Below are 24,316 nucleotides of genomic sequence, written 5' to 3' on the forward strand. Positions count from 1 at the left end.
TCCTTTTCTGGCTCCCCATCGCCGTCTTAGCCCCACAGCCTGGCATTCGAGGCCCTGAGTGGTTTGGTCCCTACGTCTCCAACCTCGTCTCTCACCTCCTCATCCCCAGTGCATTCTGGTCCTGCCCTTCTCCACACACTCCCCAAACCCCTTCAACCACTGGGGTTTTAACAATTGCTGGTTTCTGCTGGCTGGAACGATTCTCTGCCTGTTGAACTCCTATTCAGCTGTCCTGACCCAGCTCAAATACCCTCTTTGGAAAAACCTGCCCGCATCCCCTAGGTTAGTCTCCCAGCATCCACTTTTACACCTTGTTCCCCACCTCCAGCCAGGAGTCCAGCTACGGAGAAGTGGCTGCCTCCTGAATGTGTCACAGGCTTCCTGGCCACTCTTCATCCTGTGAGACGACAGCCTAACAGGAAGCTTCCTACCTCCTCAGCAACAGCTCCTTTTCCCTCTGGCCAGTCAGCAAGTTTTTCCCGTCATCTGGGTGGGTGGCGAGGCTGGTTTGGGACTGGTTTTCTCTGGATCCCAACCTAGGTTCAGCGTGGACGCTTCTGCTTCCCCAAAATGCCCCCTGACAAGCTCCCCTCCCCACCCCAACCAATTCCTGCTGGCCTCTCCCCCGGAGCTCAGCTTCTATCCGAGCCACCAGATGGCGCCCTCCAAAATCAGATGGGAAGGGACCAGAGGCACAGCCCTAGGCAGGCAGGAGCTGATCCTCAGCCCCTATTTGCCGCCCTCATGCCTTGGCCTCCTTCTGGAACCAGACCCATCATCTCTCCAAGATTCCTTCCCACCTCAACCCCACCCTCTCCCCTGCTCACACACCTCCTCTGGCTCCCCATGTCCCACCAGATAAAATCCAAGCTCCGGCTCGGCAGCCGAGGGCCTGTAGCCTGCCAAGCTTACAAGCTTCTCGGGCACCGTGCCCAGCTTCCCTCTCCCTGTCTCCACGCCTCAGTTCATGCTGTTCGTTTCACCCGGAATACTCTCAGCCCTAGCAGGTGTCTAATCGTCTTTCAGCCTCTTGCCCGGTGCCCCAGCCCCTGTTTCTAACCAAAGAACCACGGAAGCAAGCAGTTCCCCAAAACAAAAGTTTTCCCCTGGGGTTTCCCTGGAGGTCCAGTGGTCAGGACTCTGCGCTTCCACTGCAAGGGGCTCAGATTCAATCCCTGGTCGGGGAGCTTAGATCCCGCAAGCCACGCAGCACGGCCAAAAAAAAAAAAGTCCTTACCAGGGCCACACTCCTACGAGGCCAGCCCTTACTTCTTCAACCTCATCCCCTGCTACTTTCCTACATTTCAGGCACATTTTTATCCCTTTGCCCACGCTGTTCTCCTCATCCAGAAGACTCTTTCCTCAAATACCCACATGGCTCGTTCCCAGACGCCTTCAAGTATCTGCCAGTGCCAGCTTTCCAGTAAGGCCTATTCTGACCACCCTGTACAAAATGTCACAGCCTGACGTTCGGTGTTGCAATCAGACAGGCCCCAGTTTTGGACCAATCCCGGACCCCCGTGGTCTGCCACGCCCCCTCTGGGCCAATCAGAGTGTTCCGCCAGGCACGCACTCCTGCACACGCGCACACCAGCCTCCCTAACCCCTGCCGCCCGCTCTGCTTTCTCTCCGCAGCACTACCACTGGCAACACATTTATCTTGTCCCTGGGTGCCTCATGCCTCTCCTCCTAAAATGTACCGGATCTTTCCCTGTCTCATGCACTACTGTACCACCAACACGTAGGACAGGGCCAGGCAAGCAGAACAGGACCACGAATGGGCGAGTGAATGAATGAATGCCCCAACTTGGAGGATTGCTCCTACTTGGCGCCAGCCAACTGCCGCCGAGCAGGACTGAACAGCTCGCACTGTCGGAGTCCTGTTTACTCAGAAAAGTCAAAACCCCGGACTTTTATATGTGAACTACCCCAAGTTTTAAATGTTGGCAGCTGACTCAAATTTGTTGCAAAAGAAGTGATGGCAAGACCCAAGCTCCCCAACCCAATATTCACAGCCCCTACCCCTCGCCCGGCTGACCCTTCCTGCTCTGTACCAAGCCAACTTGTGACCACGTGGGCCCTGGGTTGGGACCTCTGCTCCAACTGGCCGCTCTTCCTGAAGCCCCGTCCCACCCCGTGACGGGCAGGCACAGCCCCAGCACGGAAGCGGGAAGCAGTGCCCCACCTCCAGCCAAGGACGCAGCCACTGAGTGGCAACTTCACGGCTTTTATTTGTGGTGCCTGTGCTTTATCTCGAAAATACCTTCTCCCCCTGCCCCGGAGAGTGGGCCGCGAGGGGGCAGCAAAAAATAGAAGACATCCCTCCCTATTGCACACGGACCCTATATACAGGCCCACCTGGCCGAGGCCGGAGGGACTATTGGCACATTCTCGGACCCCTGTTCAGGAGCGGGAGGGGTGATGAGGGTGGCATCACACGTCAGGGGGGACCTCTGGGCGGCCACTCTGGTCCTGGCGCTCCTTGGTCCTCGGTTCCTTCCTGGTCCCGCCTCCAGCCCGTCCCCCCTCAGCGACGTCCCCCTACCTGGCTCGGCCTCCGCCTCCATCCTGGCCTCGGATGGCCCCCCTTGGCTCCTGGGGACTCTGTACTCCCCTCCCAGTCTGGAGGTCCCGAGGGGAGGTTATGGCTTCTCAGAGACTCCCCGGGAGCCCTGTCACTCGTGTTCACGCAAAGGAAGGGGTGCATGTGGCAGAAGCAGCTGTATAAATATGGGTGCGGGGGAAGGGCCTCCTCCAGAGTCACTTGGAGAGTTTGCTGATGACGCGAATCAGGGCTGCGTTCTCGTCCTTGAGTCGCTGGTTGTCAGCCCGGAGGTCGGACAGGGCCTGCGAGGTGGGACGGGTCAGCCAGGTGGCCCCGGGCAGGCTGCACCCACTGCCCACCCTGGCCCTCTGCCCTCAGCTCCCCATTAACATTCACCTTCAGCTCCTCCTCCAGCTCTGCTGCCTTCCGCTCCAGGGCCCTGCGCTCCTGGAATAAACAGGGGAAGGTGAGGACGAGGGACTGGGGGTGGGGGAGGGCCGGAGGTCAAGTACGGCTGAGAGAGGTGGGGAACGGGCAGAGGGGCGGGTTAGGAGGTCAGTGTGGCCCTCTTCATCCAGACCCGCCTGAGCTCGTAAGGCTGGGGACACAGCTGGCCCCACTCCAGCCACCCTTACTCACGAATCTCTCCAGCTCCAGAAGGGCGGGCCTCTCTGCAAATCGCTCCTGCCTCTGGTGGGGACACAAAAAGAGCAGGGGTCAGAGAAGCGTCCAAACCGCAATGGCCAGAAGGGGGAAGCCAGCAGTGAGGGGGGGAAAGGCAGACTCCTGGCTGGCCCAGACCTCCCCACCCCACTGCTCAGGACCACAAGCCCAGCCGCTCTTGGGCCAGGCTCCGCCTCCGAGATCCTAGCTCTGCCCCTCATTCGCCCCTCACTGCCCACGCTCCGCCTCCCAAGGGTCCTAGTACCCCCACCACTCAGGCCCCTCCCCTCGACGCTCTGGCCCTACCTCCCAGGGATCCGGAGCCAGCACTGGCACGCCGGCCAATTCCCACCACCTCCAGGGCCGCGGCGTCCTCACCTGCGTGGCACGCTCCAGCTCCACCTTGAGCTGCGCCAGCTGCAGTGTGGTCTCGGTCAGGGCCTCGCGAAGTCGTTCGTTCTCACTGCGCAGCTCTGCATACAGCTGGGGGCCCCAGGAGGAGGGACACGGGGGTCAGGCTTGCCGGCTGAGGTGCCGCATGTTTGCGGGGAAGGGGGGTGACTGTGGCTCAGGTGGGGCGGAAAAGAGCAGGATGCCCGGATCGGTCAGGCAGAGCCACTAGGTAGGGGGCAGGCGGGCAGGTATATAAAAGCCAGCAAGTGGGGGTTAATGGCACGATCGTGGGGTGGGATCGCGAACCTTCCTGAAGCCTCCATCAGGCTCTTCCGATTCTGGCTCTGGTTCTGGGTTGAGGTCCCGCTGCCTGCGGGAAGAGGGGCCGCCCTCGGGAGTGCTGGGGTGAGGGCAAGGAGGGCGTCATGGGGCGCGCCCACGGCCCCACAGACAGCCCAAGCCCTTCCTGCCCACCCTGTACCTGGATCCTGGGCTGCGGTCTGCAGGCGCCGGCTCCGCCTCCTCCCCCTGTGGGCGGAGGTGGGGTTCAGCTTGGCTCCACCCCCAGCCCACCTCCAAGGCCGGCCCACAGCCCCAGCTCGCCCCGCCTGGGCCCCACCCCTCACCTCCGCAGGTCCCCGCCGCTCCTTGCTGACTCTGCGATGCTCCTCGGGGGCCTGTGGTCCTTGCCCTCGGCCGTCGGGCGCCTCTGCTGGGGGAGGGGCAGGAGTCAGCCCAGTGATCTGTGCAGGGCTCCCCTCTGCAGGGTCAGGGTCTCTGGGCCCAACCCCCAGGAAAACAGTAAGGCTGTAGCAGGAGGGAGCCGGTGGGCCCAGGAGGACCACCTCCCAGAGACCAGACCTCACCTCTCTGGGCAGGGCCATCAGAGTTCTCGACCCCAGGGACTCGGGGTCGCCGGGAAGGGTCCTGCGGGAGAGGGGCACGGGGGTCAGAGGACGAGGGCATCTTGTACCACCCCCTGCCCGGGCACCTGAACCCTCTCACCAGGCTTTGCAGGCACGACTTCTCTGGCTCTGGGGCCTTTCCTGCAGCCTTCTCTGCTTCTTTAAGGTCTGTCAGAGTCACACCCTGGCACGGAGAAGGGGCAGTCAGGGGGTCCAGGACTCAGGGCCCAGCCCCTTCAGGACAGAGTCCAGACCCCCAGTCCCTCCCCCCTCAGACCCAGGGGCCCATCCCTCATCCCCCACTCCCTCAGACCCAGGGGCCCGTCCCCCATCCCCCCCTCCCTCAGACCCAGGGACCCATCCCCCATCCCCCCTTCCCTCAGACCCAGGGGCCCATCCCCCATCCCCCCCTCCCTCAGACCCAGGGGTCCAGGCCTCCAGCCCCTCCTCCCTCAGACCCAGGGGTCCAGGCCTCCAGCCCCTCCTCCCTCAGACCCAGGGGTCCGGCCCCCAGCCCCTCCCCCCTCAGACCCAGGGGCCCGTCCCCCAGCCCCTCCCCCCTCAGACCCAGGGGCCCATCCCCCATCCCCCATCCCACACCTGTGTGGACCTCCGGGACTGGCGCATGAGGCGAGAGCGAGCTTTCCGCTGAGATTCAGACTCCTCGTCCCGCACAGGCATCTGGTAGGACCTGCGTGAAGGGCCCCGACCTCAGAGAGGGTTCCTTTGGACCCTGTCCCATCCCATGGCTGACACTCTCAGGGGGAGTCAAGTTCAGCCAGAGGACCTCAACGCCAACCCTGGGACTCCTGGGTAATGCAGTTGTCTCCCAGCTGGGGAGACAGCTGCTTCCTGCCCCCAGGCCTCTTCACCTCACCTCCGGCGGTCCCGGGAGTCCGCTGGGGGCGCTGCAGAGGCTACGGGGACATTTGGCTTCACTGGGGATTCAGGCTCCGGAATCCTGGAGGGAGGAGTGGAGTTATTCAAGGGAGGAGGAGGCCTGGAGATCTCAGACCTGTGTGAATTCATTCAATCAGCAAATATTACTCAAGCTCGCGTTACATGGCAGGCACCAGACATACAGCAAGGAGCAAAAGAAAAAGAAACAAATTATCTCTGCCCCCATGAGTCAAATCTGAGCAGAAAAGATGCAAGCAAAAGAAAGGATAACCACAGAAAGATCAGGACACCACATGATACATCAGGAGGATAAAGTACTCTGGAGAAAAAAGACAGAGCAAGGACGGGAGACCGGAGGTGTGCATGTCCGGATGCTGGGGCAGTGGGGCTGGTGGGCCTCCCTGAGAAGCTGACATTCAAACAAACCTGAGAGAGGGAGGAAGGAAGCCCTGTGGGGGTGAGCGGGGAGCCACAGTGAAGGGCCCGGGCAGGAGCAAGCCCGCGTCAGAAAGGAGGGTGGAGGGATGGAGAGGGGGGTGGGGGCCGCCGGAGGCCGGATCACGGTGGCCTTGGAGTTTTACTGTGAGCTTTTACTTGATGCACCAAAAGGGAAACTGAGGCCAAGACTGGGAGGCAGGGACCAGACCCCAGAGAGCAAAGGCTGACAAGACAGGGGCCCAGACCTGCCCCACTCCCAGCGGGACCCGGGCCGTCAGACTCACGGGGCAGAGGACTCCGGCACCTTCCGGGAGGGGGTGGGGGTAATTCTGGCAAGACGGGGCTCCCTGGCCTGCGGGGAGAGGAGAGGAGGGGGCTATTCTCCTTGACTAGGCAGGGTCTGGTCCCCTGCCCCGCACCCTGCTCACCTGAGTGGAGGTCCCTTCCAGCCGCGAGGAGGAGGCGGAGCGCTGCAGCCCAGCCCCGGGGGCACCCTCGGCGCCCCGCCTCTCCGCAGGACCTAGGGCCCCAGAGCTCCCCGTCTTCTGGAGGCCAAAGCGCGTGGAGAAGGGGACCTCGTCGGGGGTCTGGAGAAGGGAAGGGTCTCAGTTACAGGGAGAGGGTCCTACTTCTCAAGAACTTCAAGTGTTACCCCCAAAAGGACCACCACAAACTCCAACTGGGGGGTGGGGAGGACAGGCACAGCCAGGAAAAGGCAGTCAGTTGTCCCAGAGGATTCTGGGAACTGTAGTCTTCACCCCACCTGCCCTGACAAGAGGTTCACAGCCTTTACGGCTACGCCCCCCCTAACCTCCCAGGCCAGCACCGCCTCCGGGAACCCAGACTCACCATGGGGCTCCTAGGGCTAGAGGGTGGCGGGGAGGAGACCCCGTTGAGGGTTCTGGATTCTGCAGGGGGTGGCTCTACAGTGTAGGAAGCGGGAGAGGTCACAAGGATCAGCCAGCTGCCTCTGAGCACCCGCCCTTCCTCCCTCAGACCCCTCCTCTCCAGATTCAGGACCCCAGACCCCCAGCCCCTCACCTGAGGGGCCTTCTTCTCCCTCATCCTCGTCCCGGATTGGGGGCCCCCCTGCCCCTCCAGGCCGGCGCTCCTTGGACAGGTCCTGGAGGGAGATCTTCTCACGGCTGCTCAGACGACATACAGAGCTCCTGGTGGGAAGGGGAAGGCGTTGGGGTCCAAGCCCTGGGGAGCCTCCAGCCCACCTACCTGCAGGCGCCTCTCCCCTACCTTCGGTGTTTGCTGCTGGAGGGCCCCTGGGGCTCCTGGCCCCTGCTCTGGGAGGCTTCCTTCTGGTTCCGAAGCTGCAAGGGGGAAGGGGGCCACTGGGGAGGGGCAGAACACGCAGACCCTCCTGGGTCCCACACACAACTGTGCCGGGGTGGAGGTGGTACAGGGGGCAGGGGGGAATGAATGGGATGATTTGTGCACCCGCTGAGTTCTCCTAGACATGGCGCCCTGGGTCTCAAGTATGTCGTCCAGTACTCAGGGGCCCCCAGGCTTCCTGGCCTCTACCTCCCAGGGGCGACCTGCCCAAACTTCTCCCCGACCCCTCAGCACACCCGGACACGGGCTGCCAGGCCCGGCCTCCTCCCTTAAGGCTCGCTGTCAGGCCCAGCCCCCAAATGGCATCTCAGGGCGCAGTTCCCAGACTGCTGTGTCTTCACACCTCGGAGCCTGCACAGCAGTTCCCCCGCCCCTCCTAGCAAACCCCTTGTGCTGCAGGTCTCCCTTCCCAGACACCCCCAGGCCTCGTCTGTGCCCCCACCTCTCAGAGACACTGCCCCACCCACTAAACGCCCCCCCAGAGCCCCCAGCCTCCTCACCCTCACGCTGCTCCTCCCTGGCATTCAAGGCCCTTCAGGGTCTGCCCCTCTCCTAATTCCGGGTACCATACGACTCCCCACCCCTGGGCCTTTGCACATACTGTTCCCTCAACAGTGTGCGAGCCCTAGTCCCCAGGAAGCTGCCCAAGTCCGCCAAGCCGGAAACAGGACCGTCTCCCTCAATGTTGCCACAGCCAAGCTTTAAACACGGGGATCTGGCCCTGTCTACCTGCCACTCACCAGAAGCTCCAGGTAGAGGGCCTGGCCCCCAGAAGGCCTCAGGAGATGTTTCTTGCTACCTAAGAGTGCTTACTGTGTGCCACGCAGGGTTCTGAATGCTTTTGTTTAGTAACATACACACCACTCATAGCATAATACATACTCCATGTAACAGCACGTGTAACTCATAAAGTGCGCCGTACTATCCCCATTTTACAGATGAGATAACTGAGGCCCAAAGAGGTTAAGTGACTGGCCTGAGCTCACACAGCAAATCCATGGCAGAGCTGGGATTCAGACCCCAAGTCCACACCATTCACCCCTTCATTCTGCGTTTTTCCAGCGACAAGGCCTGGCCCAGTGCTGGTGGGGGGGGAGCCCCAGGGGTGACAAGGCCCAGCCCAAGCCTGGATAGATGACTCCCATCTGCATCCCAAGGTCCCCCGGGGCCCCAGGCCCCGCCTTCCCCTAGTGCCCAGCTGTGCCCCTCCTCCTGGCTCCCCACTGGGCCCCGGTCACCGGCCAGGGAAGAGCAGGTCCCCAGGGACGTGGAGGCCCTCCCTCCTGGCTGCAGACAGACACTCACGTCCTCCTGCTTCCGGGCCAGCTCCTCCAGCAGGCTCAGCACCTCCTCATCCGCCAGGTCACAGGGACGCTGCCCCTGGGTGGGGAGGGGAAAAGGCAGGTGAGGAGGAGGTGGAGGGGCCCTCCCACCCCCCACCGGTCCCCGGGGCCCCCGGACCCGGCCCTCACCGCGTGCGTCAGCGAGTCCATGCCCCCACCGTGCTCCGCCAGCAGGCGGCAGGCGTCCTCCACGCCCCAGTGGGCTGCGGCGTGCAGGGGTGTCCAGCCGTCCCCGTCCCGCAGCTCCGGGTCGTAGCCGGCCTGAAGGAGCAGCCTGGGGGCCAGGGACGCTCAGGTCAAGGACCAGGGCAGGGGCTCGGGGCCGAGAGCTAAGGTCGGCCAGCTGTGCTGCACCGAAAACAGTCCTGGGCCAGGGGGTAAAGCGCCATGGCCCCAAGGCGCCCCCTCCCCGAAGTGGCCCCCTCTGCCGCTGCTTTGACGCCTCCCCTGGCCTAGCAGGTGGCCTCTGGAACCCTGCTTCTTGTACCTGAAGTGCTCGACTCTTTTGAGCGTCACCCCTGGTTGTGAGACAGCTCCAGGGGAGGTGAGGGCAGGGGTTCCCCAGCACCCAAGCCTAGAGAAAGGATGAGACCCCAGAAGGGGCGGCCTGGGGGCAGCACTGTTCCAGGAACCCTCCGGCTCAGAGCAGCGGTTCCCAACCAGGACCACATTGCTGCCTGGGGACGTCTGGCCGTGTCTGGAGACATTTCTGGATGTCACAACGTAGGGGTGGGTGCCAGAAGCGTCAGTGGGTCGGCGCCAGGGGTGCTGCTAAACATCCCACAGCGCAGAGGATGGTGCCACAGCCAGGAACGATCTGGTCCAAATGCCACCAGTGCCGAGACAGAGCCCCTGGCTTAGACGATTCTTTCCTGGGGGATAATCACCACCTTAGACCCAGCCAGGAACGATCTGGTCCAAATGCCACCAGTGCCGAGACAGAGCCCCTGGCTTAGACGATTCTTTCCCGGGGGATAATCACCACCTTAGACCCAGCCAGGAACAATCTGGTCCAAATGCCACCAGTGCCGAGACAGAGCCCCTGGCTTAGACGATTCTTCCCCGGGAGATAATCACCACCTTAGACCCCACGATCTGGTCCAGGGCAATTCTGCAAACTCAGCTTAGGGTAGACACGCCTGCTTTTAGAGAACTGCATTTAGGTTCTGTGTCAGTGAGAAGAGCTAAAGAGCTAAAGCAAGGTGGGAAAGGCAGAGAGATGAGGTACCTTGTAAAGAACCGTTTTAAACAAAAGCTCCTCTGTGGGGCCCCCCAGCTCACTCTGCTCCAGCCATGCGGGCACCCCGCTCCTCCCCCAAGCACGCGCCCACGTTGGCTCCGCTGTTCTCTCTGCCCAGCGAGTGTTCTCGAGGCATCAGTGCCACCCTCTCGGCAGTCACAACCCCCTCACCGAATCTCGAAGGGGACCTCCCCACCGCACTCGCTCTCCCCAACTGCCCTGTTTATATCCCTCTAGACCAGTGGTTCTCAGCTGGGGACGACGCTGACCCCCAAGGGACACTGGGCAACGCCCAGAGATGTGCCTCGTTGTCGTGACGGCGGTGGGGTGTGACTCCCGGCATCTAGCGGGTGGAGGTCAGGGGCGCTGCTCAGTGGCCCACCCCCATGAGCAGGACAGGCCCCCAGGGTTACCCAGCCCCACGTCACCAGGGTGGAGGCTGAGGACCCCTCTCTGAGCACTCAGGGCCACGTGATGTGACCGGCTTCCTCAGTCACTTGTCTGTCTGTCTCCTCGACAAGGCTGCGAACGGCACATGGGCCCAGGTCTGTCTCGTTTGCTGCTACATCCCCAGTACCTAAACGATGGCCTGGCATACAGCAGGTGCCCAGTAAGTGTTGAGTGAATAGCATCAAAGAAATGTACACCTTTACTCTGCCACTCATCTTTAACGAGGAGAATGTCAGCTACATTCTTCCAAAAATGCAGTCCATAGATCTGGTTGTAAACCCATACTAAGGGGCGGAAATGAAATTATAGTCAGTGAGTATCTCTAAGGCCAAAGCGTTTCAGTTCTGTGGCAGAGAATGAGGCTGTCCATGAATATCCACTCTCCTTCCACCTTTAATAATAGCACCCAGGGACTTCCCTGGTGGTCCAGTGGTTAAGACTCTGCGCTCCCAATGCAGGGGACCCGGGTTCAATCCCTGGTCAGGGAACTAGATCCCGTGTGCTGCAACTAAGACCCAGTGCAGCTAGCTAGCTAGCTAGCTAGCTAGCTAAATTAAGTAAATAAATAAGTAAGTAAATAAGTAAATAAGTAAGTAAGTAAATAAGTAAGTGAATAAGTAAGTAAGTAAATAAGTAAATAAGTAAATAAGTAAATAAGTAAATAAGTAAGTAAATAAGTAAATAAGTAAGTAAATAAGTAAATAAGTAAGTAAATAAGTAAGTAAGTAAGTAAATAAGTAAGTAAGTAAATAAGTAAATAAGTAAGTAAGTAAATAAGTAAGTAAATAAGTAAGTAAATAAGTAAATAAGTAAGTAAATAAATAATAAATAGCCACTGCAGAGCCCTGAATGAAGATGAGGCCCCCTGCCCTGGGAAGACCCTTCTAAAAAAAAAAAAAAATGGCACCCAGCTTTCAGTGGGTCGCCTGCTGAAGTAGAATCTCCCAGTCTCCCTCACAGCTAGGAGTGGCCAGCTGAGAAGGGTCTGGCAAATGGGATGTCAGTATTCAGTATGTACACCACTTCTGGACTGTTCTTTTAAAAGAAATGGACATTTGCTCCTTTTGCCCCCTGCTTTTTCCTGCTGGCTGGGACACAGATGCAATGGCAGGAGCTGAAGCAGCCACCTGAGACTCAGGGGGTGGAAGCCATGGGTAGAAGAGGGCACAGCTTCCAGGGCTGGGCACATCACCGGGCCTGACCATTCACAGTGTCCCACCCTCCTTGCCACAGGGATCAGTCCTGGGATGAGCAGGTGTGCAAGGTAGCCCAGTGAGTATCAGACCCAGGACTTTCGCTGGAACTACGGAGGACGAGGCACTCTACCTCTGAATTAGGGGAAGCAGCCAGGACATGAGCCTGGAGTTGCTGGGCGTCATCTAAAGTTCCTCACTGAAAAGCTTCCTTTTTTTTTTTCCCCCAGCCGCACCGTGCAGCTTTCGGAATCTCAGTTTCCCGACCAGGTAGGTACTGAACCTGGGCCACGGCAATGAAAGCCCAGCATCCTAACTACTAGGCCACCAGGGAATTCCCCTGGAAGACCTTTCTAAAAATTCATTAATACAGAGGTGAGCAGAGATGGAGAGATTCATCTGGACTCCATTTATATACTAAACATAAAGTATAACATCACATGAGAGAGAGGGAAAAAATAAAGAGAGAACAGGGGAGCCTGACGATAAGAAGTAGAGCCAACTACTGACAGGAAGGGGTGAGGCACTCAGAAATGGACAAGACCAAGGTGAGGATGAGAAGAGAGTACACAGTGCAACAATTTAAAATATAGATGCACCAAATAACCTGGCCTTGAAACATGCAGCACAAAAACTGACACAACTACAAGGAGAAACAGCAAAAATCCACAATCATAGTGAGACATTTTACTGCACTTCTCACAGCAACTGACAGAATAAGCATATGGGGAAAAAAAAATCACTACGGATATAGAAGATTTAAATAGCATGAGTACAAAATGGACCTATTAACCTATATAGGACGCTGTACTTAACAACACAATTCTTTTCCAGCTTACAGACTGGGTTATGAAGCACTCCAGCTTACACAGACTGGGGTATGAAGCAAACCTCAATGAATTCCAGAAATCTGGAATCACAGAGAACCTGTTCTCTGACCACAGTGCAAGTAAGCCAGGAAGTGAGTACAGGCAGATCTCGGAGATATTGAGGGTTTGGTTCCAGACCACCGAAATAAAGCAAATATTGAAATAAAGCGAGTCATATTAATTTTTTGGTTTGCCAGTGCATATAAAAGTTAAGTCTGTTAAGTGTACAACAGCATTATGTCTTAAAAAAAAGAAGTACATACGTTAAAAAACACTTTATTGCTAAAAAACGTTCACCTTCACCTGACAACGCAGGGTTGCCACAAATCTTCAATTTGTAAAAAAAAAAAAAAAGACACTATTGGCGAAGCACAATAAAATGAGGCGTGCATGTAATTCAACTACGACTAGAAAATCCCATGTATTTGGAACTTAACGACATACTTCTAAATGATCCCTGGGTCAAGGAAGACTACAAGTTGGAAAACGTTTTAAACTGAAGGACAGGGAGAAGCATGCACATCAAGACTTAGGGATGCAGCTAAGGCTGTATTTAGAGGGAAATGCATGGCCTTAGGTACATAAATTAGAAAAGGGAGGGAATGGACAAAATCCACAGGAAGGTGTGAGACAGTGAGAAGGAACAGGCTGGCCCAGAGCAAGGGGCAGGGGAAGAGGGAGGGTCTACACCGGCCCAGCTCACCTCATCACTTCGATGTAGCCCTTGGCGGCGGCCACGTGCAGGGCAGAGGCCCCCGTGCGGGGGTGCCGGGCCTCTGGCATGGCGCCCCCGTTCAGCCAGCACCTTGTGTCGTGAAGCAGCAACTCCTCCTCGGCCCGTTTGGCTGCTTCCACATCCACACCTGGGAGGACGAGAAGGGGGGATAGGTGGGACACTCACCCTGAGACCCAGGAAGCACAGAGTGGCACCTGGCCTGGTGTCTCTGCTCTGAGCGCTCCTCAGGGGCTCAGAGGACCTGAACTAGCTCTGTCACTTCCCAACCATGCTCCGTGAAGCCCTGGGTTCCACTAAGGGTCTCTGAGTCACTGCTGGGGTCTGGGAGGATGGAGGGCGCAGGAATCGTACATCTTACACTTCCTATCACTACAGATACAGTCCTTAGCCCAGCATCTTTGTGTGTTTTGTCACCGTTATCACTCACGAGTAGGAGAAACCAGGCAAAAAGCCACTAAACAGTGCCCGTACCATTGGGGCAACGGCACCTTCCCACCAGGGGCTGTTCCCTGCTGTCACCTGCACAATCTGTGCGAGGCAAGCATGCTTCCTCACTCGCCAATTTCACTGTAGTCAATTGGTCTCATGGAAAACTGTACTGCATTTATGGATGCAAAAGGCAAGTTATGACTTTAAACATAAGTTGACTGTGGATCAAAACAGGCAGCCTTGTTGAGGCTGGAATATTACCTTTTGACTGTCACTGAGACTCTGTACTTTGCACGTTATGAACTATTGAGACGGGAGTCAAAAACAGTCTCTTCCAGGGAATGTGTACTCTTTCTCCTGGGAAGTGTATTACTGGCTGTTATTTTTTCGATTGTGAAATTTCTCACTCGCCCAAGTGCTGCACAGAGTTGAGCCGTCCTGCTCAACAGCCGTCAGCAACGTGCAGCTACGGAGGCCCTGAACTGTGGCTACTTCCCACCGAGACGCCTTGTAAAATACACTGGATTTCGAAGCATAGAAAAAAAGAGTGTGCGGCAGCTCACGCGTAGCTTTTCATATTGATTGCATATTGAAATGGTAATGTCTTGGACGTACTGGATTAAGTAAAATATATTACTACAATTAACTTCACCTGTTTTTGTTTTTCCACGCCCTACTTGGAAATTCTCAATTACGCTTGCGGCTGACTCTGGCTTTCCACTGGACAGCACTGGCGAAGGTGCGGTGTACGGCCGCTTGGCTTACAGCAGTACGAGGCGACAGAGGCAATGACAGCGTGCCCCTCCCCGCGGCCCCAGAGGTTAACCACCATCACGAATCTGCTTTCATGACCGTGAACCTGGTTACACCCTTACCGCAAGGTTGCAAATGTTGCCCCGGGGCTACCCGGAGGATCCCAGAAACGCAATCCAATCTGTCCGGGTCCAGCTGCGCACTGGCGCCACCCGGTGGCACCTGGGCACTCGGACTAAACTCCAGTGGGTTACCTTAGGGTCCCCTGGCTGGCGGAGACTCCCAGAGGCAGCTATTCCAGGAATGTCTGGCTGGCTAGGGCCCATCCCGCAGGCCCAGGCTGGGGTGGAGGCCCGGAGAGTGCCGGGGACTCAGGGACACCCGCCCCCCGCCGCCCCCCCCCCCTCCCCGCCCTCTCTCCTCCCCGACCTCCTTAAAGGGAATCACCTACATTCGGTCCTATTATAGATGCAGGCGCCTTGCTGCGGGCAGGGAAGGGCAGAGTTTGCCAACCTTTTATTCAGCAATCAGTTAGTATCCTGCGTGTTCAAACGCATCCTTCGGCAATTTTGCTCTTTGCCGAGATTTGCCCATGTTTATTAGCAGAGCTCTTGATGGGGGTCGGCAAACTACGGCCTGCACGCGCAGGCCACCTGTTTGGTTAACATAAAATTTACCGATTTCACTCTTTTAAAGCGTACTACTCGGTGGCTTTCAGGACATTCACAGCGCGCAACCATTGACCCTATCTGTACCTCAACTTTCTCATCACCCCAAATGGAAACCTCGTACCCCATTAAGCAGTCCCTCCCCAGCCCCTGGCAACCAGCAATCCACTTCCTGTCACTGCGGACTTGCCCCTTCTGGACAGCCACCTGTGTTTGTAAGTAAAGTTTTATTGGAACACGGCCACACCCACTCATTTACATATCCTCCCTGGCTGTTTTCCCCACCACAGCAGCGGGGTGGAGTGGTTGCAACCTGACAGCATGTCCCGCAAAACCTAAAATATTTACTGCCTACGGACTTCCCCAGTGGTCCAGTGGTTAAGACGCTGAGCTTCCATTGCAGGGGGCACGGGTTCGATCCCTGGTCGGGGAAGTTCCGCATGCCATGCAGTGTGGCTAAAAAAAAAAAAAAAAAAAAAATCACTGCCTAAAACGTTTGCCGACCACTGCTTGGATCACTCACTTATAGATGACGGACTGATCCGTTCGCCCTTTGGTGCCGGCCACATCCTCTCAACACTGAAGCCTCGAGTTTGGATGGTTCCATCGGGTGGCCTAGGAGCGGAACTGCTGGAACACGGGGAATGTGGATCTCCAGCTGTAATCCATGCCGTCCAGCTGGTCCCCACGGTGGCTGGAATCACCCGCACTCCTGCCAGCCAGGGATGAGAGCGCCCTGCCTCGCCATCACTGAACTGACTGTCAAAGCTGCCCGTCTCTGAGAGTAACTGCCCCACGTCCACTGTCCTGATGTTGGGATGCCAAGTGATGGCTTCAAACGCTTCAGAAACACTTCACGTGTCCTCCCTGCCCAGTTCCAAGCCCCTGTGGGTCCGAGCATGGCCCTTCTGAGCAAGCGGCCCGAGAGTCCTGTGCTTGGGCTGTGTCCCTGCGGCCCGGGCTGTGGGAACAGCATCTGCGGTGGAGACGTTGCTTGGACCTGCAGGCATCCGGCCTCCCGCCTCCGCGAAGACTTCTGCCTCCTCCTGACCCCTGCTTTCAGCCGACGTGGTTCCGACGTGGCTGAGCCCACAGCCCGGCTCCATGGGTGGCCGCTTCACCAGGCCTGACCCTCCTCCTTGCCACCGTGACTGGCTCAGGGGCCAGCCTGTGACCAAGGTGGCCCTAAGAGCGTCAGGCAGAGGACTGTGGATGGGACGACTGAGGAGTCCAGTTCTAGCTCCGCTGGGGTATCGGCCTGCCCTGCTTGGAGCCATGCTAAGAATCAATACCTCAGGGAGAGAACCTGCCTAAGGATGAAGTCAGCACAGAGTTCAGCAGTGATGGAGGGATGCTTCTGACTTTGTGCACCTCGATCAAACCATGCCTTAAGTCCATGTAACTCCTAGACCTCGGTTACCTACGCCCATAAATTGTCTTCTTTTTTAAACTGTGGTTAAAATACAGAGACTCTGCCGACCGCACTCCGCTCAGGCTTCCGTGTGAAGGAAAGCATCGCGGAGCCGTGGGGCAGGAGCCGCCCGGTTCCCGAGGCAGTGGCTGCAGTGGTGTCGGCAGGTGCCTCCCACCCCCGGCAGTGCAGCAGAGGGTCCTCCCAGTGGGACCACAGGCCTTTGCGCCTGGTCGGCCCTACAAGCCAACATCCCCCAACCTTCGCCCCGCAGAAGGGGAACATGGGCTGCTGTGAGAAGGTGGTGTGAGCTCTGGGCACTTCCTGCAGAAACACACAGGATGTCCGAGAGATCACCCGCCCCCTGGTGGCCTCCAAGCATTGCCCTGCAGACTACTTTTTTTTTTAATTTTTTAATTTAATTTTATTTATTTTTTATACAGCAGGTTCTTATTAGTTATCTATTTTATACATATTAGTGTATTATGTGTCTATCCCAATCTCAGACCACTTTTTAAAAAATTAATTAATTAATTAATTTTTATTCATTTATTTTGTCTGTGTTGGGTCTTCGTTGCTGTGCGCGGGCTTTCTCTAGTTGCGGTGAGCGGGGGCTACTCTTCATTGCAGTGCGCGGGCTTCTCATTGCCGTGGCTTCTCTTGCTGCAGAGCACGGGCTCTAGGCGCGTGGGCTTCAGTAGTTGCAGCACGTGGGCTCAGTAGTTGTGGCTCACGGGCTCTAGAGCACAGGCTCAGTAGTTGTGGCGCACGAGCTTAATTGCTCCGCGGCATGTGGGATCTTCCCGGACCAGGGCTCGAACCCGTGTTCCCTGCACTGGCAGGCGGATTCTCAACCACTGCGCCACCAGGGAAGCCCCAATCTCAGACTACTTTTTAACTACAAAGGGAGGAAGATGCCGCCACGGTAGAGTCACCTGGGCAACCCCCCTGAACGAGGTTCAAGGTTAACATCACCAGTAACGGGGCAGAGAGACAGAGCTTGTCTCCCGGAGGGACTCGCTGAGAAGTTCCTGCCAAAACTGCAGAACTGAAGAAACAGCCAGGTCCAAGCTGAGGGACCTGTGTGTGAAACAAGGGAGGGTGGGAAGGGCGAAGGCTGATCCAGGTGGAGGGAGCTGGACGTGACATGAGAACCAGGTGCAGGGAGGGACCCAGGGAGGTCCGCTCCCAGAGGAGAGGGAGGGCGCACGGGCAATCGTGCCAAGAAGTTAAAAACCCCTGAGTCCACACTTTACGATTCCACTGATACGAAACGTCCAGAATAGGCAAATCTAGAGACACAAAGCCAATGAGGGGGATGCAGGGCTGGGGATGACAGCTCAGGGGTGTGGGGTTTCTCTTGGGGTGATCAAAATCATCTAAAATCGATGTGGGGACTTCCCTGGTGGCACAGTGGTTGAGAATCCGCCTGCCAATGCAGGGGACACGGGTTCGGGCCCTGGTCCGGGAAGATCCCACAGGCCGCGGAACAACTAAGCCCGTGCGCCACAACTACTGAGCCTGCGCTCTACAGCCCGCGTGCCACAACTACCGAGCCCGCGTGCTACAACTGCTGAAGCCCACGCAGCCAAAAATAAATAAATAAAATTTTAAAAAATAATAAAAATTTAAAAAATAAAACCGATGTGGTGATGGATGCACATTTAGTGTGAATACACTAAAAACCAAACCAACACCAGATCGTACACTTCCAAAGGGTGAACTGTACACACTGAATTGTATCTCCATGAAGCTGCTGAAAACCCCTGGTTAATCTCAGTGAAGGTCGTGTGGGCACTCATCGGACTGCTATCAAAACCTGCCTCTGAGTTTGAAGTTTTTTGAGATAAAAAGGTGGAGAAGGGGAGAGAGAAAACCCCAGTTCTGTCTTTCCTTTGCTTCCCACTCCCCTCCACCTGAACCAAAGCAGGGCTCCTGGACCTCAGCCGCCCACCTCGGCTCGCCCACTGGCACCTCCATACCCTGCGTGGCTCTCATGGCCACCGACAGACAGCTGCCCAAGGGCGGGCCCTTGTCCCTCCCACCCAGAGCCAAGCCGGCAGTCTGGGCGTCACCTCGGACGCCCCGGCATCGACTTTTCACCAGCCTGCCTGCACCTCCTGCGCAGCCCTCCAGACCTGCCAGGCCCACTGGCCCTGCGCTCACACCTTCCCACCCACTGAGCCCCGACCACCCGCGAGGCACTGCTGCCGCCACCCTCGCTCTGGGGACGAGACGGTCACCTCCACAGCTGCGCTGTGACCCAGGGCTCCGGCGGGAGACCGGGTGAAGCGGTGAAGCTGCTAGCCATCGCCCACCCGACCTGCCCCGTGTCCTCCGCCCCCAGCTCAGCCAGGCGACAGCCTTCCCCACGCACGCTGCTACACCAACTGGCCCCAGACGGCTATTTTTAGCGGGGCGGGGGGAAGGTGGGAACCTGCTAGAAGTGACACACACTCCCCCTAGAAAAATGAGCATGGCCAGACACAGAGTTTTGAGGGGTCCTGGGCCCCATATTAAGGACACTGGGGCTCAGTGATCCTGAGCACGGGAGAGACCAGTCCCCCAGAAGCCTGTGCATTCCCCTGCCGGCACCCCAGCGAAATTCCTGAGATCACCTGCAATCGCGTAACGAACCCCTGGACAAGCCTCTACCTCAATTTCCTCAGTCACTCGAGGATAAAGTGACACTGCAGACCAACAGTGGTTTGAGCTCTCATTCTGTGCCGAGCACTTCCTCCAACTGCTCTAGGTAACCCCGGGAGTAGGTACTCACACCCCGCTTCCCATGTAGGGACACGGAGGCCCAGAGAGTCAGGGTCCTCGGGAACGGAGGGCCCGCCCCGCAGCAGCCCCCGAGGCCCACCTCGGCGGGCAATCTCCACCTTCAGCAGCCCCTCCACGGCGTCACACTCGGCCAGGTCCAGGGGCAGGTCCCCATCACTGTTCACCGCCGCGATGTTGGCCCCGTGGCTCAGCAGGTACCTGGGGGCAGGGCGAGGTCAGAGCCGAGGGGTCCGGGCCCGTTCTCATCAGGCCCCGCCCACCCTCCCCGCCTCACCTGGCGATGTCCAGGTAACCGCAGGAGGCGGCCACGTGCAGGGGTGTCCAGCCCTCGTTGTCTGCCTGGTTCACCGTAGCACCCTGCTCCACCAGGAAGCGCACCACCTCCAGGTTCTCGTCGATGCAGGCCTGGGGGGCGGGACACAGTGTCACCCTCACCTGGTCCGGACCCCGCATGCCCTGCAGGCAGGACCCCCGGCAGGGACCGCTAGGCAGATACAGGGCCAAGCGGCCCTGACAGTCAAGGAGAAGACCCAGATGGCCCTGGAAAGCACCAACCCTGTCCCCGGAGGCCCCTCCAGCCACCCAGCTGTTGTAACAGCCCCCGGCTTCTCAGTGCTTAGGTCAGCCAGGCATCTGGGGCTTACTAGAGACCATGAGAGGAGGAACTGGACAGAGAAGAGAGGGGGGCTTCACATCCAGGTGTAGGAATCCTGAACAGTGCTTGTTAGATGAGACATACCCCACAGTCACCACCGAAGGATGGGGCTTCCAGTGATGAACCAAAGGGAAGAGGCCCAGCCCCTCCTCCCTCAGACCCGGGGGTCCAGGCCCCCAGCCCCTCCCTCAGATCCAACAGATACTCTATAAGAACTGACCATGGCCCTGCCTTGTACCTGGAGGGGAGACTGCTGGACCCCTGGGGCCCAAGGCTGTGCAGGGCTGGTAAAGTCACCAGGTCCCTGGAAACCTGGGACAGAGTGAGGGTCCCGGGCAGGCCTCCTCCACTGAGAGACATGACTGAGTTAGCGTGTGCCCTGGACCTGGGGCCCGAGGAGAGGCAGCTCCCCCGCACCGAGGGCCTCCTAGGCACAGGGCGCTGCACCAAGGGGCTTCCACGGGCATCTTCCCCAATCCTACGGCTGTCAGGGTCCTGTTTGATGCAGGAAGAATCAAAGCTCCAGGAGACAAGCACTCTTGCCCAAGTTGGCACACCAAGCGGGGGCCAGAGAAGGGATTTAGCCCCAGGCACGTGTGAACACTGGGTGGGCACTGGGACCTGAGCAAGGGCTGAGGGATAGGAGTGGACCTGGACTCCTGGGTCCTCAGGGTAGATTAACGTCCAGCTCCCTCACCTCTCCAAAACCGTCCATCTGGAGGAGGGGGAGGAAGCTACAAGGGCCAAGAGCATGAAGTCATGGAAACTCAGGCTGTGAAAGGGGGGGCCACACGTGCCCTGGGAACGGGATGAACTCTGGGCTCCGTTTATTTCCACTCGGTTGTCATGGTGATGGGGGAGGGGGGCAAGGAGGGAGATGGGCCTTTCCCTTTCAAGGACCTGGCCGGGCACAGGCATCCATGTGAAAGATGCCTGAGGCCTGGGCACCAGGGATCCAAGAATCTAGGCCCCCAGCCCCTCCTCCCTCAGACTCAGGGGTCCAGACTCCCCCACCCCTCCCCGTTTAGACCTAAGAATCCTGGCTCACCGTCTTTCCTATTCCAGACCCCAGGCCCCTGGCCGCTAATTACAAGGTAATTTCAGGGAGGGGACAGAATATACCAGCCTCGTCTAGCAGTTGACAAACCAGCCTGAGCTTGGGCCCGAGGCTCGAGAACTCCTAGGGACACGACGAGAGCAGGGAGCTGATGCCTGGGGACCTGCTCCATGCAGAACGGAAACCACAGCCGCGGGACTCACCCAGATAGCGTGAGCAACTGTGCCGGTTTGCCTGTCTGCGGGTTTCCTGGGACCTGGGACTTTCAGTGCTAAACCCAGGCCAGTCCTGGGCAAACCAGCACGAGCTGGTCACCAGACACCCACACCTGACCCAAACCCCAGCACCCCCGCTTGCTGGCTGTGTGACCTTAGGCGGGGACTTCCCCTCTCTGAACCTCAGATGCCCTCATCCTTCACGCCTCCTGCAAAGGCCTGGCAAGGGAGCTTACCGAGTGCTCGCCTGTGGCAGGAGTGGGAGAGGGACCCCACCTAGCAGGCCAGGCCGGGGTGGTCTTCTTCAGGGTCTGGGCCAAGGGAGAGGGTGGGGAATGGGGCTTGGTCTGCAACGCAGGGCCAAGAACCCCTTCGGGAAGGTCGAGGGGAGCCAGGGGCGGGGACGGTGGCGGAGGAAGGAGGACAGTGAAACCTGAGGCCCCTTTCCTGGGCGTGCCAAGCTCTGAGACCCTCCTCTAGATGGAGGAAAATGTCCCAGAGAGCACTAGGGCCTCTGCAGGGCACAGGCCTGGGGGTAGGGAAAGGGAAAGGGGGGAGGGGTAGCACTTGGACCAGGGGCTGCAACTCCCCAACTGGACGCCCACGGCCGCTTCCTGAAGGGTGTTTTTCCTCCTTTGCCAGAGCCCTGCCAGGGAGGGGCTGACTACTGGCCCCATTAACAGATAAGAAACCTGAGGCACAGAGAGAAAAGACACTAATTCGAGATCACAAAGTTGAGGAGCAGAGATCAGAACTCAGGACTATTCTGCTTTCCTGAGCTGCTCCTCTTCCCGGGAACCTGAGAAGCGGGCCTCTTCCTGCCTCCACCCCACTCCCCTGCCCCCTGCCAAGGTTTCCTTCCCAGGGTCCTCTCTGGGCCCCAAAGTAACCAAACCCTAGCGGTTCCCGCACAGAAGAGGGCTGGGGACTGGACCAATTCGAGGAGAGTAGGAGGCAGACAGCCTCAGGGACAGAGGGAGGGGACAGAGCTCTTCTGTGGCTTGTGCCTGGTGGTCCCACTGGAGATGGGGGGGGAGTGATAATAGCACGCAGAACTAGAGAGAACTCTGGTTGTGGGACATTTGGGGGGCCCTAGTTCAGAGGAACCCTGGAGACAGCAATTGGAGTGTTTTGGAACGGCATGGGGGCCCCAGGGTGGACACAGAGGAGCAAGAGGGTGCTAGACCCCTTGGGAAGGTGATATGACGGGGGGCTGGGAGAGATGGCACATGCTGCGGGAGAAAGAATCTGCCCACATCCACAGGAGGGGATCCAGGCAGAGAAAGCAAGGTGACCAAAGGACAGAGAGGTGTCCCGAAGCCAGGAAGAGGTGGGTGCTTTGAGTGTGCCCAGAAAAAAAGGGTGATGATGCAGGTCTGGCCAAGGCAAGAGGAGAGGCAGAGAGGAGGTGCCTGGAGAAGAAGAAACATCCCTGAGAGAAGGCCTACAGTGGGAGACAAGAGGTGGCACAGCCCGCAGAAGGAGAATGAAGAGGCCATGAGGGTGAAGGGAGGCGGGGAGACAGCATGAGGTGACCCAGACCCAGGGAGCATCCCCTTCAAGAATACAGAGCTGGAATTCCCTGGCGGTCCAGTGGTTAGGACTCCGCGCTTCCACTGCACGGGGCACGGGTTCGATTCCTGGTCAGGGAACTAAGATCCCACGTGCTGCGTGCCACGGCCAAAAAAAGAATACAGAGCCTTGAAGGCAGGGGCTCAGGAAAGAGCATCCTTAGACAGCAACAGATGGCACAGACCAAGGATGAAAGAGGTGGCATGGAAGGCCCTGGGCCTAGCCAAACAGGTGGCCCACACCAGAGACCAAGGGGGGAAGCAGCACAGGCCCAAGAAAGAGAAGGCGGCTGCTCCAGGAAAGTGATACCTGCCTGGAAGGGGGAAGCTGTGGGCACCGGTAGAGCTGTAAGTGTCACAGACTCAGGAAAGAGGTCCAGCATTAGATGACAAGGTAGAGGTGGGACCGGTGGAGGTGGCACAGGCAAGACTAGTCAAGAGAGCTCAAGGTCGGGAAAGAGCAGCGCGAAGTGACAAGACTAGGACGGACTGGACTGAGGCCGTCAGCAATGGCTCGGGTCCAGGGAGAGGGCGGCGCAGGGTGGCAAAGACCAGGGTCAGTCCAAGTCTCTCAGGATCGGAAGAAGGGAGCTCGAGGTGGGTGGGCGGAAAAGAGGGCCAGCACGGGATGGCAGGGACCGGAGCAGCAGCGACGGCGCAGACCAGGACTGGCAACGGTGACTCCGGACGGGGGAGGGAGGGTGCTCGAGGTGGCGCAGACCCAGGGCGATTCAGGTCCCCGGAACGGGCCCGGGCGGGGGCGCTGACCTGGTGCAGGGCGCTGATGCCGTCGGCGTTGGTGGAGTCCAGCACTGCGCGGGCGGGCGGCGGGGCAGCAGGGTCGAGCTCGGCGCCCGGGCCGGGGTCGGCCTCGCGCAGCATCAGGCGCGCCTCGTCCAGATCGCCGCCCGCGCAGGCCGCCAGGAACTCGGCGGCGCGCTCGAAGCGCACGGTGCGGGCGCGCCGCTCCCCGGGGCCCGGCTCGGCGCCCGCCCGCGCCCCCCACTGCCGCAGCTGCTCCCGCCGCCGCTCGCGGGCCGCTGCCGCCGCCGCCCCGGGGCCCGCCCCCGGGCCATCCTCGCCCGACATCGCGCCGCCCGCCCGCCCGTGAGCGAACGAGCGAGCGAGCGAGCGCCGAGCTCCGAGCCCTGAGCTGCCGCCGCCCGCCCGCCCACGGGCCGCCGTGATCTGCCGCCCGCCCCGCACCGTCCCGCGCCGCCCCGCGCCGCCCAAGGATACACGGGCCCCCGCCCGGCGCGTGACGTCACCACGCCGTCCGGGGCGCGCTGGGAAATGGAGTCCGCAGCCTGGAGAGGCGAATGGCAACCGCCTCAGGGGAGGCCGCGGGGAGCGCTGGGAAATGGAGTCCATACACGGAAATTGCTCTTGGCAACATTCCGGCCACGATCGGCCCCGAGGCACACTGGGAAGTTCGCAGCTCCGAGGTGTCGAAAGGAAACATGATTGAGAGGATTCTCCTGGGAGTGCTGGGAAATGGAGTCTAAAGGCTACAGGTGTGCCCCCCCAGGGCATGCTGTGAAATGTAGTTCACAGCATCAAAAGGACGAAGAACTGGCCCCTGGGGACCTAGTAGGAAATAGACTTGACAGCCCGGGAGTCCTAAAAGGTATAGAACTAATTTTTCCACACACCTTACCCGCTTTCCTCATACCATGTAATTTATTTATTTTGGGTTAGTCTGCTCGCTTCATCTAGAAATAAGCCCCAGGAGGACAAGAAATTTTGTCTTC

General features: G+C 58.7%; 1 protein-coding gene across 4 annotated transcripts; it reads right to left on the bottom strand.

Annotated features, from left to right (window-relative positions):
• Positions 1-2,211: 2,211 nt before the first annotated feature.
• PPP1R12C (protein phosphatase 1 regulatory subunit 12C) lies at positions 2,212-23,745 on the bottom strand. 4 transcript variants are annotated; one of them, XM_068528719.1, is made up of 22 exons: positions 23,334-23,745; positions 19,342-19,472; positions 19,147-19,265; positions 12,987-13,146; positions 8,661-8,805; positions 8,494-8,568; positions 7,093-7,166; positions 6,886-7,013; positions 6,694-6,767; positions 6,273-6,431; positions 6,129-6,196; positions 5,384-5,467; positions 5,107-5,197; positions 4,607-4,690; positions 4,468-4,528; positions 4,228-4,310; positions 4,083-4,129; positions 3,908-4,001; positions 3,587-3,691; positions 3,185-3,235; positions 2,942-2,992; positions 2,212-2,847 (listed from the first exon to the last, which is right to left on the bottom strand). In XM_068528719.1, exons 1-22 carry the CDS (start codon positions 23,652-23,654, stop codon positions 2,761-2,763), a joined length of 2,292 nt encoding a protein of 763 aa, XP_068384820.1. In that variant the 5' UTR covers positions 23,655-23,745; the 3' UTR covers positions 2,212-2,760. The 4 variants fall into 4 exon arrangements, with proteins under 4 accessions (XP_068384820.1, XP_068384821.1, XP_068384819.1 ...); XM_068528720.1 differs by having other exon boundaries at positions 3,908-3,971; positions 4,228-4,313; XM_068528718.1 differs by having other exon boundaries at positions 4,228-4,313.
• Between the last annotated feature and the right edge of the window lie 571 nt (positions 23,746-24,316).

The sequence above is a fragment of the Eschrichtius robustus genome, chromosome 19 (assembly GCF_028021215.1).
Source record: "Eschrichtius robustus isolate mEscRob2 chromosome 19, mEscRob2.pri, whole genome shotgun sequence".
Classification (NCBI taxonomy): Eukaryota; Metazoa; Chordata; class Mammalia; order Artiodactyla; family Eschrichtiidae; genus Eschrichtius; species Eschrichtius robustus.

Excerpts from the sequence above, each read along its gene's own strand:
- PPP1R12C (XM_068528717.1), bottom strand. The coding sequence starts at position 23,654 with ATGTCGGGCGAGGATGGCCCGGGGGCGGGCCCCGGGGCGGCGGCGGCA. Across the intron at positions 19,266-19,341 it reads GGTTACCTGGACATCGCCAG|GTACCTGCTGAGCCACGGGG; the intron begins GTGAGGCGGGGA and ends CCCTGCCCCCAG. Across the intron at positions 3,236-3,514 it reads TGGCTCCGGATCCCTGGGAG|AGGCAGGAGCGATTTGCAGA; the intron begins GTAGGGCCAGAG and ends TGTCCCCACCAG.